This window comes from Gossypium hirsutum, chromosome D12 (genome assembly GCF_007990345.1).
Source record: "Gossypium hirsutum isolate 1008001.06 chromosome D12, Gossypium_hirsutum_v2.1, whole genome shotgun sequence".
Taxonomy (NCBI): Eukaryota; Viridiplantae; Streptophyta; class Magnoliopsida; order Malvales; family Malvaceae; genus Gossypium; species Gossypium hirsutum.
Window position 1 is genome coordinate 34,465,084 of NC_053448.1, and position 14,054 is coordinate 34,479,137.

A 14,054-nucleotide genomic window follows, 5' to 3' on the forward strand; every position below is an offset into this window, starting at 1 on the left:
TAAGCCAAAACATTTTACCAAATCTAACATTATGTAAAAGTATGTAAAATTATTAAGCCAAAAAAATTTTGTTAATGGTTAGTAATATTATCAAAATATGTAAAATTAGGTTAGGGTTTTTAATTAAATTAGGTTAGGGTTAGGGTTAGGGTTTTTAATTAAATTAGGTTAGGGTTAGGGTTTTTAATTAAGTTAGTTAATTGTTAGTAAAATTAAATTAGGGTTTTTAATTAAATTAGTTTAGGGTTAGGGTTTTTAATTAAATTAGGTTAGGGTTAGGGTTTTTAATTAAGTTAGTTAATTGTTAGTAAAATTAAATTAGGGTTTTTAATTAAATTAGTTTAGGGTTAGGGTTTTTAATTAAATTAGGTTAGGGTTAGGGTTTTTAATTAAATTAGTTAATTGTTAGTAAAATTAAATTAAGGTTTTTAATTAAATTAGATTAGGGTTAGGGTTTTTAATTAAATTAGGTTAGGGTTAGGGTTTTTAATTAAGTTAGTTAATTGTGTTAGTAAAATTAAATTAGGGTTTTTATGACATCAAATAGAACTTCTATTTTATTATATCAAATAATATCAAAATAACTCAAAAAAATTTGTATGCCTATTATATCAATGTCTATGGCCAGGGGATTCGGTTCCACATGGCGGCCGTCGACGGTTATGCGCTGGATTCCTCCTTCTTCTAGCTTCCGGCGGCGGTTGTTCTTCCTCCGGTGGTGATTGTGGTTCTTCCGATTCGGCATCTGGTTGTCGAACTTGGGACGATGATCCACCTTCAAAGAATAGTGTCTATAGAGGTGTTTGCATCATTAATGGCGACGGTGTTTGAAAGCCATACGTTGCTGGCGATTGGTAAAAATGAGAGCTCCTCGAAGGCATGTGCGATCCTTCCTGCGCCGCTGGCCTAGATATCGACGACCCGCTCGGCATCACAGGAAATGGTCCTGAACCGGGCATTTGGCTCCAACCTGCCATAGTATTCGGAAAAGGATACATATAAAGGGTTAGGGTACATATAAGGGCTAGGAAACACACCTGGCATCATAGGGAAAGGCGGTTGCATGGGTATCATCTATTGAATTGCTGCGTCAAGTGACTGCGTCGGTGCTCTCGTTGGGGCCGGTGATTGAATGGCCATTGATGATGAGTCGGGTGACCGACTGGGCCTCGTTGAGGGGCTGCCTTCGTAGTCTTCTCGTCTTGGATTTAGAGGCCTGCACCTTTCCCTTCCGACACGTATTTGCCGCTGCCTCTCCTCTGGCGTAAGTAAATACGGCTTGCCATGGATCCTAAACCATGGCATGTATTTTAGAACGCACGCTAACTCCGGAATGATGATTTGTTCCCGAGTAGGTAGATATTCATGCCGATTTTCCCACATTTCCATGTACTCGGACCAGTATCTAGGTCAATCCATACCTAATAGTCGAAGGTCGATTTTGTGGTGCTCGTCAAACTCCTCAAGGTCCGCAGGAATCGGTTGTCTACATCCAAACTGTCATAGCACCCTATCTATCTGGTGGGGCTCCACATTGCATAGTTGATCAACACCACTTTCACGTGCCAAACGTTCGGATTTTGTAAAAACTCTTCCAGGATTACTGCCCGAATTGCCGGATCCTCGTATGGTGTCCATTGAAACTATATGAACATGATAGAAATATTAGTTATATACATAATACTAAATACTAAATACTAAATATCAATCGACTAGCGAATGTATGGAAATATCTATTTGCAAATACTTACTTCTGCTTCCAACCGTTGGTCCAATAGAAGCCGTATATCTTCAAGTTCAGACGGTAATCCACGATAACTTGCCGGATGGTTTCACCTAATTAAATAAATTTTTAGCATACTTTTATTCTTACAAAATCTACATAATAATTCCAAAATGTAATATAAAATTTACCTCGTTACGAGTGGGAATGTATATGGGTGGTTCACTCGAGGACGTAGAAATGGAAAGCGAAACCGTGCCCATGATTGCAGTAGTGACAGGCAACCTCCGATGTTTGCTCTCCTCGGTCGCGTCGCCCCGCACATCTCCCGATATAATGTTGCCAAGACGGCAGACCCCCAACTAAATTCACCGGCTCTTCTAAAATCAACGAGTTTTAGCAGCCACATTAGATGTACACGGCTCCGTGACGTGTCGGGCATCAGATAACCTCTAATTATTTGAAGAATGTATGATCGAGCATATCGGATTCTTTCAATTTCGGTTGAATTTGCATTCGGATCGGGGAATGTGGCACGTAACCAACCCATCTCGACCTTACCTCCATCCATTTTTTCCGGAATAGCACCCAATAGCTCGTAGCACACCGCCTCCCAATTGCTAGATTGGGCAGGCCCGGTGACTGGGTCCCCGTCCACCGGCAATCCCAACTGCATGCTGACATCTTCTAGAGTGATAGTGCACTCTCCACATGGAAGATGAAATGTGTGCGTCTCGGGTCTCCACCTCTCGATCAACGCACTAATCAGTTTCGGGTCCAACTTGCATCCCCGACCTACTGTTGCCACGTGCTAAAAACCCGCTTCCCGTAGGTAGTTCTCTACTGACGGTGATGGAGGAGCATGCATATTCCGGATATTGCATTCCAATACCCGATCTTTAAACTTTTATAACAAATAATAAATTAATAATTATCTAAAAATATATAAATAAAAAAATCTTAAATAATAATTAAAAATTAAATTTAATACTTACCATTTTCATTTGCTCCACCGATATGTGATTCCTATCAAGACGAATCAATGATCCGGCCATTGATGAAAATATAAAAAAATTTAAAATTATTTTAAAAAAATATAAAAAAATTTAAAATTATTTTAAAAAATAAAATTGAGGGGAAATTGAAATTAAATATGGATTTGAGAGAATTTTCGAAGGAAATTGAGAGGAAATTGAAATTAAATATGGGTTTCAAAGAATTTTGGAAGGAAATTGAGAGAATTTTGGAAGGAAATTGAGAGGATTAGAGAGGAAATATTAGATAGGATTTGTTTGTGAAAAAAATAAAGGGGTGGGGGGTATTTATAATTTTTTTTTGACCGTTGGGGGGGCAACGGTCAAATTTTTGACCGTTGGGATATTGTTCATGCGCGGAGGACATCGCGTCCACGTCAGCAGGTCGCGCTGACATGGACGCGATGTCCTGACATGTATCCTGACATCGCGCTGACGTGAACGTGATTTCCCGAAAAATAGACCATTTCGGTAAATTTTGAAAAAAACCGGCTTTTATTGGTAATTTCCCCCATTTGAGTGAAAAAATAATTTACAGTTTATCAATTTAACTATCCAAGTGAAAGGACTGAAATGCAGTCCACCTTCCAACTTTTACCTGAAAAAAAGGAAAGGTAAAGCTGTAAAGTTTACCCTTCGATTAAAAAATAGCTCCGAATGCCCTAGCGCCCAAATAGTCTCGTAAAGACATAAACCCTCGCAAATAAAAGGGCAGCGGAGCTTTAAAACTGCAAGTAACCAACCGAAAACCAAAATTTTTGAAAAAGGAAGCTCAGAATGAGGAAGAAGGTGGACGAACGCATCAGAACTCTCATTGAAAATGGAGTGAAAAATCGCCATCGTTCGATGTTCGTCATCATTGGTGACAAGTCCCGTGATCAGGTACCTCCGTTTCTTTTCGTTTTTTTTTTGTTTAAATTGTTTCATAAAAGAAAAAGAAAAGACCTTTGTAAAATTTCTCAGGAGCCAGACAGAGAGTGTGTTTTCGTGGCTAATTTGAAATTTGTTTTTTTAATTATTTTTGCAGATTGTGAACCTTCACTACATGCTAAGTAAGGCTGTGGTTAAATCTAGGCCGACTGTTTTATGGTGCTACAAGGACAAACTTGAACTCAGCAGGTTTTTTATATTAGTTTCAGACAGTTGGTGATATTGCTATTTACCTTTGGTTACCGAAATTTAAAAAAGAAAAGCAAGTAGAAAAATTAGCAATCAAACAGAAAATCCATTTGATGCTTTTTCTTTGTTGAATGAGCTCTCTTGATATTAATGTCTTAAAGTGATGGTTATGTAAATGCAGTCACAAGAAAAAACGTGCAAAACAGATAAAAAAGTTAATGCAGAGAGGGCTGCTGGATCCTGAGAAAGTTGATCCTTTTTCTCTTTTTGTTGAAACTGGAGGATTAACCTATTGTTTATACAAAGATTCAGAGAGAATTCTTGGAAATACTTTTGGAATGTGTATATTACAGGTAGCCTTTTGATTGTATTTTGCCTGGTTTCGATTCTATATATCTTTTTCTTTTTTCTCCCACATTTCTTTAGTTTAAAATGTTTACTTTGCTTTGATGTTAGGATTTTGAGGCTCTGACGCCAAATCTTCTTGCCAGAACAATAGAGACAGTTCAGGGTGGAGGATTAATTATTTTGCTTCTTCGTTCCCTTTCTTCATTGACCAGTCTTTACACCATGGTTATGGTATGAATTAGTTCAACTGTTGGTTTGATTTTATTATTCTCCAAAGAAATTAAGAAAACTGTATGTACTGACTTATGACACCATGATTTCTTTTGCTTTGTCATTTCTTTTTATCTCTACTCTGTTTTAAAAGTATTAGTCCTACATTTGTTTAATAATTCATTTGGGATTGATATTTTTAGATCACTAATCAGTGTTTATCAGTTTTTCTTTTATTATTTTTTTCTGGGGGCTGGATATGTGAAGGATGTCACTCTCTTGCCGCTCCAGAGATATGAATAGGATTCCTACTATTGAGAAATTTGTGTAGATGTAACACTTGAAAGGCACTTAAGATTCTAAAAGGCTTCTCAAGCTTAGAAAAATCTCTCAGTCTGTTAATTTAAGCTAGTTTAAGAATTTCAAATGTTCTTCCAAGAAAAACCTCATATATAATGTCACCCTTTTTTCTTTCTTCACTTATTTTTTCTTTACTCAGCCTTTTGTAGCCTTTATTTTTCATTCTTAATATGCAGTTGGTTTGTCTTGCGAGTATTTTAGGTTATAAAGCCCGATTTCAATATCTAAGGTTGTTATTTTGAAATTAATGCTTCTCTGCTCTACCTTCTTGTTCTAATCTCATGCGTGTAGAAGCTCTAGTTGAGTTAATAACTTATTGAAATCAGTGGAATTATTTGATAATTGTATTGGTTAGGCTGCCTATTTTCTTAACTACATTGCTAAAGCCTGCTTAACTATTGGTTTTCATACACAATCTACTTGCTTAAACCATCACTGTGGTAACTTATAGAAAGCTTGTTGATTCAGGATGTTCATGAGCGATATCGTACAGAGTCCCATTCTGAAGCTGCTGGGCGCTTTAATGAACGTTTTTTGTTATCTCTTGCATCATGCAAAGCCTGTGTGGTCATGGATGATGAGCTAAATATATTACCAATTTCATCTCATATAAAATCAATAACCCCAGTTCCAGTTAATGAGGTATCTATCTGACTTCTTTATTGAGCATGGGTCGATTGGAAATGTTCAGGTGTTTTGTACTGTGTATCATGATTCTAGAAACTATAAACATTTTTTTGTAGTGCTGTAGGAAACTTTAATTTAACCTTTTGTTTACAACCACATTTTCCAACATTCAATAGAAAAGTTACCAGAGAATGTGAGTGCCGTAGAAATCTTTGAAGTAACTGTTTGCTGGCAACCACATTTCTGTCAACATAAGTTAGGAAAGTCACTTGGGAATGTGAAGGCATTTTTATGCCTGTAACTTTTTTCTGACTCTGATTGGCAAAAGGACCCTGAAGGGCTGTCAGAATCTGAGCGGGACCTGAAGAATTTAAAACAAGAACTAAGTGAGGATTTTCCTGTTGGTCCTTTGATAAAGAAGTGTTGTACACTGGATCAGGTAGGAACTGTATCTCCTTTACTATTTTCGCATGTGGCTAACAAATTTGGCTAACTTTTGCTGGAATATTTGATGGGTATATTTTATTTTCTAGGGAAAAGCTGTTGTTACATTTCTTGATGCAATTTTGGACAAGAACCTGCGCAGCACAGTTGCTTTGCTTGCTGCTCGTGGTCGTGGGAAATCAGCCGCACTCGGCTTAGCAGTCGCTGGTGCTATTGCTGCTGGGTAAGATGAATTTATGTTATGAAAATCTTTTACCTTTTATATAATTTCCTTTTCTTGTTTCCATTTCATCTTTGTTCAATCTAATGAGAGAACTTATTCTAATAGGTATTCAAATATCTATGTAACGGCGCCTAGTCCTGAGAACTTAAAGACCTTGTTTGAATTTGTGTGCAAGGGTTTTGATGCTATTGAGTATAAGGTACATTCTTTTCCCTTCATCTGTGTACACATTGACAAGCTTATATAGGTGCATATGTTCTGACTTTTCTTTAATGTTTATCTGGTTATTTGCAAGGAAATGGTTTTAGCTTTGTTTTTCATAGTACTTTTATAGAATCTTCGGCCAGTTACTAGGAAGAAAAACTCATGATGTGTTTCACTGCCTCTACAACTCTATAATTTCAGAAGGATCTTTTTCAAATTTTGACATTGTTTTTCATGGACCCAAATCATAATTCTACCTTAGAGTTTATAAAAGTATTTATAGCGGAGGTTGTCTATAGCTGGGCGCACACTTTTTATTCTAGCATCAGCAGTCACTGTTTTTTCATTTTTTAGCTTCTAAACACGATTTTTTTTTGGTTCATATATTTTCTACAAAAGAATTTATTGATAAATGATATGATGACTTTGAATCTTTTTCGGATTGTTAGTCCTGTTATATATTATATTATTTTTGTTTTCGTACCTTTTTAACTTACTACTGTTTCCTTTGTTTCCAGGAACACATTGATTATGATGTTGTGAAGAGTGTGAATCCTGAGTTCAAGAAAGCAACTGTGCGTATCAATATTTACAAGCAGCACAGACAAACGATTCAGGTTGAGAACACATGGATGAACAACTTTTGTTTAATCATTTTATTTTATATATACACTGCAAAGTTTATATTAGCAACTAGTTCCTCCATGCTTAGCTCTAACAAATCTGTTTTTTCTACCCTGGCCTTGCAGTATATACAGCCACATGAACATGAAAAGCTCTCCCAAGTCGAGCTTCTTGTTGTTGATGAAGCAGCAGCTATACCATTGCCTGTTGTGAAGTCCTTGCTTGGTCCATATTTGGTCTTCCTTTCATCTACTGTAAATGGGTATGATAAGTTTGTAACATACTAATCTGCACCCTTGAAAAGTTCACCTGCATGCATGCTCAATATATATTTAGTAGGATATGGATTTGACTGAATTTGAGTTCTTTTATCCCATTTAAAGCTACGAAGGTACTGGACGGTCTTTATCCCTAAAACTTCTGCAGCAATTGGAAGAGCAAAGCCAACTGTCTAAGGGTGTCGAGGGCTCTCTCTCTGGTATTTCCAGTCTTCATTGACATTATTAGTTCCATGAACAAATATTATGCATCTGATTGCCATGTAAAGTGGCGCTGGACATAATTAGTTTTTAGCAATATTTAGTTATATATGATACTTTTGGTTCAAGTTTGTGTTCTGTGGCAATGGGCTGATTTCTCAATCCCTTTTAATGCAGGTCGTGTTTTTAAAAAGATAGAACTTAGTGAGTCAATTAGATATGCATCTGCTGATCCCATAGAATGCTGGCTGAATGCTTTGCTTTGCCTAGATGTTACAAACTCGGTAGCCAGTATTAGCAGGTTTGGGTTGTGCACATCTATGAGTTAATTATGCCTCCACTTTATCGATTTCAGGAGTGATTTCCTTTATATTTACCATTTTGTAATTAGGTTACCTCCACCCAGTGAATGTGATCTCTACTATGTTGATCGGGATACACTTTTTTCTTATCACAAAGATAGTGAACTATTTTTACAGGTAATCAGATTTTCTTTAAAATTGATGCAATTTATGTTTAATATACAGTGAAACAAATGCTAATATTTCATATACTTGCAGCGGATGATGGCCCTATATGTTTCTTCTCACTATAAAAATTCCCCGAATGATCTACAACTAATGGCTGATGCTCCAGCTCACCATTTGTTTGTATTACTAGGTATGTCTGCTTGGCTTGTCTACTTTTCAATCCAAGCTTGGAATGGGTTTCTGTAACTTACTTTAATGCAGGTCCTGTTGATGAGTCAAAAAATCAGCTTCCTGATATTTTGTGTGTTATCCAGGTTTGCATCGTTGTCATATGAAACTCTTAACAAGTTTCTTTCTATTCATGTTGTCTTTCTTAATATGCAAGGAAAACTTGTTCGTTTCAGATTCTTTAATTGTGTATTGTTCCTTATCTAGTAGAGTTTTGATATTTTGGAACTCTGTGCTATTGTTACTGGTTCATTATGCAATAAATATTGGAAAACTATATTTTACCCATAATTTTGTTGGATAAGTTAGTAATTTTTTTACTGTAATTGGTCTGATGATGATGTACGATAGAAGAGAAATAGAATAGGGCTAGAGAAATCAGTAATCATATAGTTCCTCCATATAGATTTCCCTGTTTCTGATGCTCGTGATATTTTGTTAGAGAACTAGATGCAGCGGTGGTATCAAAAAATTAGCTCTACACGTATTTGTGTTATGAGCAGAATGGTTCTCAACTGTTTCATTAAATTACTTAATAATTAGTGTAAGTTGAACTCTCATGAAGAGTCCTTTTTCTGTATCATTATATATTCACATTAGTTTATCGCAGGTCTCCCTTGAAGGTCAAATTTCGCGTAAATCGGCCATCAAAAGCTTAAGTGTTGGCTATCAACCTCATGGAGACCAAATACCATGGAAATTCTGTGAGCAGTTCCGAGATCCTGATTTCCCAAGTCTTTCTGGTGCTCGCATTGTTCGCATTGCCACTCATCCTAGTGCTATGAGGGTAAATTTATGTTCTATGCATATATTGTTGTATTTGGTTGTTTGGATTGTAATTAAACATTTTGACACCTTTTTTATTGGGCTTATGAAGCTTGGATATGGTTCTGCTGCTATTGAACTCTTGACAAGGTACGTGCATCTTTGGTATATTCTTTCTTTGGTCTGATCAATTTTTGTTCTATTCCAGATGTGCAATGCACTTGCACCGTCTCCATCCATTAAAATTTTCTATCTGGATTCCTAATAATCAGAGTGCTTTATTGTTCCGGAATCATGACCTTGTATGTGCGGGTTCCAAGTTTGATGTTTGAACTTGGGAGAGTGGACTACTCTTGAGTAGAAAGAAGTAAATTGTGGGTTGCAATATCTTGTTTCTTTTGCTGACAAAAAATTACTACCCAGTTTGAGACCTGCAGGGCATGAGAGAAACTGAATAAGTAATAGAATTTGTCAATATGATAAACTTATGCAATTTAGGGGAAGCATTTTTTTTCCTGAGTAAATAAATAATAGAACTTGTACATTTTATGAGTAATGTACTTATTTTATTTTCTGACCATTAATTTGTCAAGTGCCTGTAGAAGATGAATCATTTTAAGAATTGTTCGACTGTCTGTAGATATTATGAAGGACAATTAAGGTCTTTTTCTGAGCTAGATGTTGAAGATGCTGAGGAGACTCCACAAGGGTCACAACTCAGACTTTCAGAAGCAGCAGAGAAGGTTCATGACTTTAGAAAGCTTTATCTCATACTTTTAATTGATTTTATTATGCTTGACTGTAGGCATTGTGAGAAACAAAACATTTTTGCATGGTTTCATGCCAACATTCCAACCTTTGATGTTGCAAGGGTTTTCTCCTTAATAGCATGCTTGTATAGATTCTTCCTTTTTATGTAATATACAATGTTACAAACTGTCTCACAACCGAGTTTATTTCTGCAGATTTTTTTTTCCATGTTAAGCATTAGTATGCTCTTCTATGGTATTTAATGGGTTTTAAGTTCAAGCATTCCACCCTAAACCATACTAGGTGTATTATGCGGGATTGAGGTTTTAACTTCAAGATCTTAGATCTTGGCACAAACAATTATTTTGGTTTCTTTTTTTTGGCCTGTATTTTGGTTTCTTTGATTCAAAATACTTTCCTTTTACTAGATTTTGATGTGTTTTATGTCCTTGATACATTTTCAGGTTTTTTTGCTTTCCAAAAAATGGCATATGCTTATGATGTGTTTATGAAGTTGTATAAGCTTTTTAGGTTCAGTGAAGAACTAATAAATTTGTATCTCTAGGTCTCCTTGTTGGAAGAAAATATTAAACCTAAGACAGATCTTCCTCCTTTGCTTGTACATCTGCGTGAACGCCGACCTGAGAAGCTCCATTACCTTGGTGTTTCCTTTGGGCTTACCTTGGACCTTTTTCGCTTCTGGAAGAAACACAAATTTGCTCCATTCTACATATGCCAGATTCCAGTTAAGATTATCTTTCTCCTACCTTGTTACTTGGCCCCAGGCTAGATTTTGTATGTGCATCAAAATTTACCTTTTGATTGGAGCATCAACTGGGAGTCTGATATTTTCCACCTTAACTGGGAACAGAATAATGTGACGGGTGAACATACATGTATGGTCCTTAAACCATTGAACAATGATGATTTCGAGGTCAGTGGATGTGATGAATGGGGTTTCTTCAGTCCATTTTACCAAGGCAAGTCCTTTATTCCCTAAGAATGTTTTTTGCCAATGCTTTGATATGTAATTCCTACTTAATTTTATTTCCCTTGACTGTTTCAGAATTCAAGCTACAGTTCAGTAGAAATCTAAGCCGTGATTTCCGTGACATGGAATATAAGCTTGCTATGAGGTCAGTGTTGAAATTTTATCTCCTGGAAATTAGAGCGTCTCAGTTATATGCTGATGCTACTATCTTTCAGTGTCCTGGACCCTAAGATGGACTTTACGGATATAGAGCCTGCGCCTTCCAAGTCAGATGAACTTTCAAAGTTAATTAATACTCTATTATCACCATATGATATGGGACGGTTGAAAGATTATTCAAATAATCTGATCGACTACCTTTCGGTAAGATTTCTGATAGAAAATGCAGTACATCACTGCATTGTGTGATTTATTCATAAACCTATATCACGCCTAACTGGTATAGTGTTATCAAATTATGACATCTGCACTTGATAATGAAATGTAGCTGCGTTTTAATTTACTATTCTTTTATTTCTTTGAGAAATTTATCTGTTGGGAAAAGTAAAGCATTATTGTGATGTCAGCATTCCACTGTCATGTTGCCATATTGCTCTGTCTTATTTCCATTCAGTAGCAAAGACTAATTAAACCTTGCAGAATGAGAACATTTATGTACATCGTGGTGAAACTTATTTTAGTAACATTATCCAATACAGAGTTTACCTCTTAAAGGTTGAAAGTATTGCCTTTTTAAGTACTTTGTGTTTCCCTTTTTCAGATCACTGACCTTCTATCAATCCTCGCACATCTTTATTTCCAAGGGAAGATCCCAGTTACTTTAACATATGTTCAGGCCTCTATTCTACTCTGCATGGGCTTGCAGAACCGGGATGTCTCTTATGTTGAGGTTTGATACTCAACTTTCTTATTACATGCTTTGCTTACACAACACTGACACACCTGGTTAGACTTCTACAACTCTTTGACCACTGTAAACTGCATAGTGGGGAAAAAAGGACTCTATCCTTGCGTGTTGGTTTAATATCCGGTCTTGGTACTGTTAACATTATGGTACCTACATGACTAACACACCTGGGTGACCTACATATCTGCATTTGGGGCTCTTCCAATATATAAGAGGGAGGAATTGAATGACAGACAAGTTTGGTTAAAACTGACGTGTTTAATTGTTTTTATTGTCATTTTGCAGGAACAATTGAAGAAAGCACTAGAGAGGCAGCAGATACTATCATATTTTAAGAAGGTTATGATAAAGCTGTACAAATATTTGTATGGGGTTGCATCAAAGGAGATTGAATCTGCTTTACCTCGACTAAAAGAAGTAAGTCGTTAAGTTTTAACTTGCAGTTCACCCACCTTTATTGCATAGTTGGTATTTTTATATATATGGTTTTCCCCTCCAGAGAGTGTTGGAACCTCATAGTATCTCTGTGGATGAGGACCTCAATGATGCTGCAAAGAAAGTTGAGGTATGGTCCATCAGCATGGTATTTCTTCTGTGGCGGGTCTCATTTCTATTTTGATCTGACTTGATGTCTTATTTTATAGGAGGAAATGAAAGGCAAGTCGGATGGTGTGTTAAATCCGCAGTTACTCCAACAGTTTGCGATTGAGGGCAGAGAAGGTGAACTGGAGGATGCTTTGGAAAATGGTGGTGAAAAGGTGCTTTCAGGCGGTGTCATCAGTGTGAAATCCAGCAGGAGCGAAGTCCAATCGAATAAAAGTGGGAAAAAGAGAGGTAAAGATGAGCATGGTTCGAAATCAACAAGCAAGAAGAGAAAATCATAGTTATCAGCATAAATGATAATTGGTTGCTAGAATACAAGTTTTGGTAGAATAGGCATATCTGGATTTCTGTTTTTGTAATCTTAATTTTCTTCTTTCCATTTTTATGCCTGTTTAAAACGTTGGAATTTCTGGCCACAGAAATGGGGGACCGCAATTTATTTGCCCTTTTGGCAAACCTTCCTTGAGATACCTAAAACCAAATATTTTGTTTAAACCCTGCAGCTGCAATATACGGAACCAACACTACCAAAAACATATTCATGATGTGAAAATATTAAAAAAAGATCTTTTTTACATTTTGTTAAAAAATGAAAGTACTTTTATTTTTAGTTATGCATTTATCTTCTTTAACTAAGTTTTCTCTACTATGCAATTTATAAATTATGCATTAAAATTTTAAATTGTCAATATTTTAAGGGTTGTTTTTAGTATACTAGTCAATAAATAAATATATGGATATATGTTATATGAATTATTAATATATCAAGGTTTATTTAATTATAAGATATTTTAAATAAAATCTTGAATATAATATAAAATCAACTCTGTAAGTGAGTCTTAACAGTAAATAGGATTATAATGGTCGTTATTTTCTATTTTTATTATTTATATTTATATCTATACTTTTAGGAGTAAATAAAGTCATTATCATATTTCTCTAATATATTTTACTTATTTTTATTGATTTAGATTTACATCTAATAATATTTTTCAGCTCTTATGTGAATAAATAAGTGCAAATTAGGTAAAACTTAAAATTTAAAGGTTAAATTTGATATTTAAGAAATTGAAAATAATATATATAATGCTAAAATCAAATTAATAAGAGAAAATTAATATTCCGAATGATGAGGAAGACAATGCAACCAATATCTTTTATACAAGGTAATAAAATGAAAATAGATTTCATAAAAAATTGACATAGGAGCAAAAATAAGTGGTTTTGACAAATAATTATAAATAAATTGTTACAACTCATTCTAGGTTTGAAAGGTGCAAATCGCATTAAAATTACATAAATCTAGAAAAAAAAAGAGAGTAAAGTCTACCTTATAATTGAAAAGATTTTTAACAGAATAACATTGGAGCCTTTCATCATTCAATTCTCAAGATAATGAAGTAATTGACCCATTAAGAAGGTAGATACTAACCACAAATTTTAATAAAGTTACTCTACACCCAAGGTGAGGATCAAACCCTCAACTACTAGTTAAAGTAGGAGAGATCATTGCCATCTAACCTAACTCCCGTGATTTGTTTAATATTAATTTTAATAGAAGTTACAATATTTATTTATTTATCTCGCATACTTATATTTTTTAGTACAATATTCATTTGTACTTATTGCTTCCTCTATTTCCTTCGTATCTCATGAAGAAGTGATTGGTAAAATATTTGGATAAGTGATGCATTTTTATTGCTATTTTGATAACTCATAATTTATTTCCTTTTTGCTTGGCAATGTTATAATTTATGTATAGCTAATGATTTTATTTTATTTTTCTATTATTTGGATGGTAGCAATTTTACTTTCATATTCTCACATTTTCATAATTTTTCTTAGATAATGCATCATTGCTTTAATAATTTAAGAGCATAAGAACACCGTTTAACCCAAGACACATGAATCGAGCATTAATTTCATTATAATTTATAACATATTT

General features: G+C 35.1%; 1 protein-coding gene across 1 annotated transcript; it reads left to right on the top strand.

Moving 5' to 3' along the window:
• The first annotated feature begins 3,393 nt into the window (after positions 1-3,393).
• On the top strand, positions 3,394-12,723 carry LOC107945510 (RNA cytidine acetyltransferase 1). Its single transcript, XM_016879548.2, has 26 exons — positions 3,394-3,639; positions 3,785-3,876; positions 4,058-4,229; positions 4,333-4,455; positions 5,263-5,436; positions 5,750-5,860; positions 5,955-6,088; positions 6,194-6,287; positions 6,811-6,909; positions 7,042-7,178; positions 7,300-7,394; positions 7,573-7,696; positions 7,787-7,874; positions 7,956-8,055; positions 8,127-8,179; positions 8,704-8,880; positions 8,971-9,008; positions 9,499-9,601; positions 10,174-10,353; positions 10,480-10,588; positions 10,675-10,744; positions 10,815-10,962; positions 11,360-11,488; positions 11,792-11,923; positions 12,006-12,071; positions 12,151-12,723. The coding sequence occupies exons 1-26, from the start codon at positions 3,535-3,537 to the stop codon at positions 12,388-12,390; spliced, it is 3,093 nt and encodes a 1,030-aa protein (XP_016735037.2). The 5' UTR covers positions 3,394-3,534; the 3' UTR covers positions 12,391-12,723.
• Positions 12,724-14,054: the final 1,331 nt, after the last annotated feature.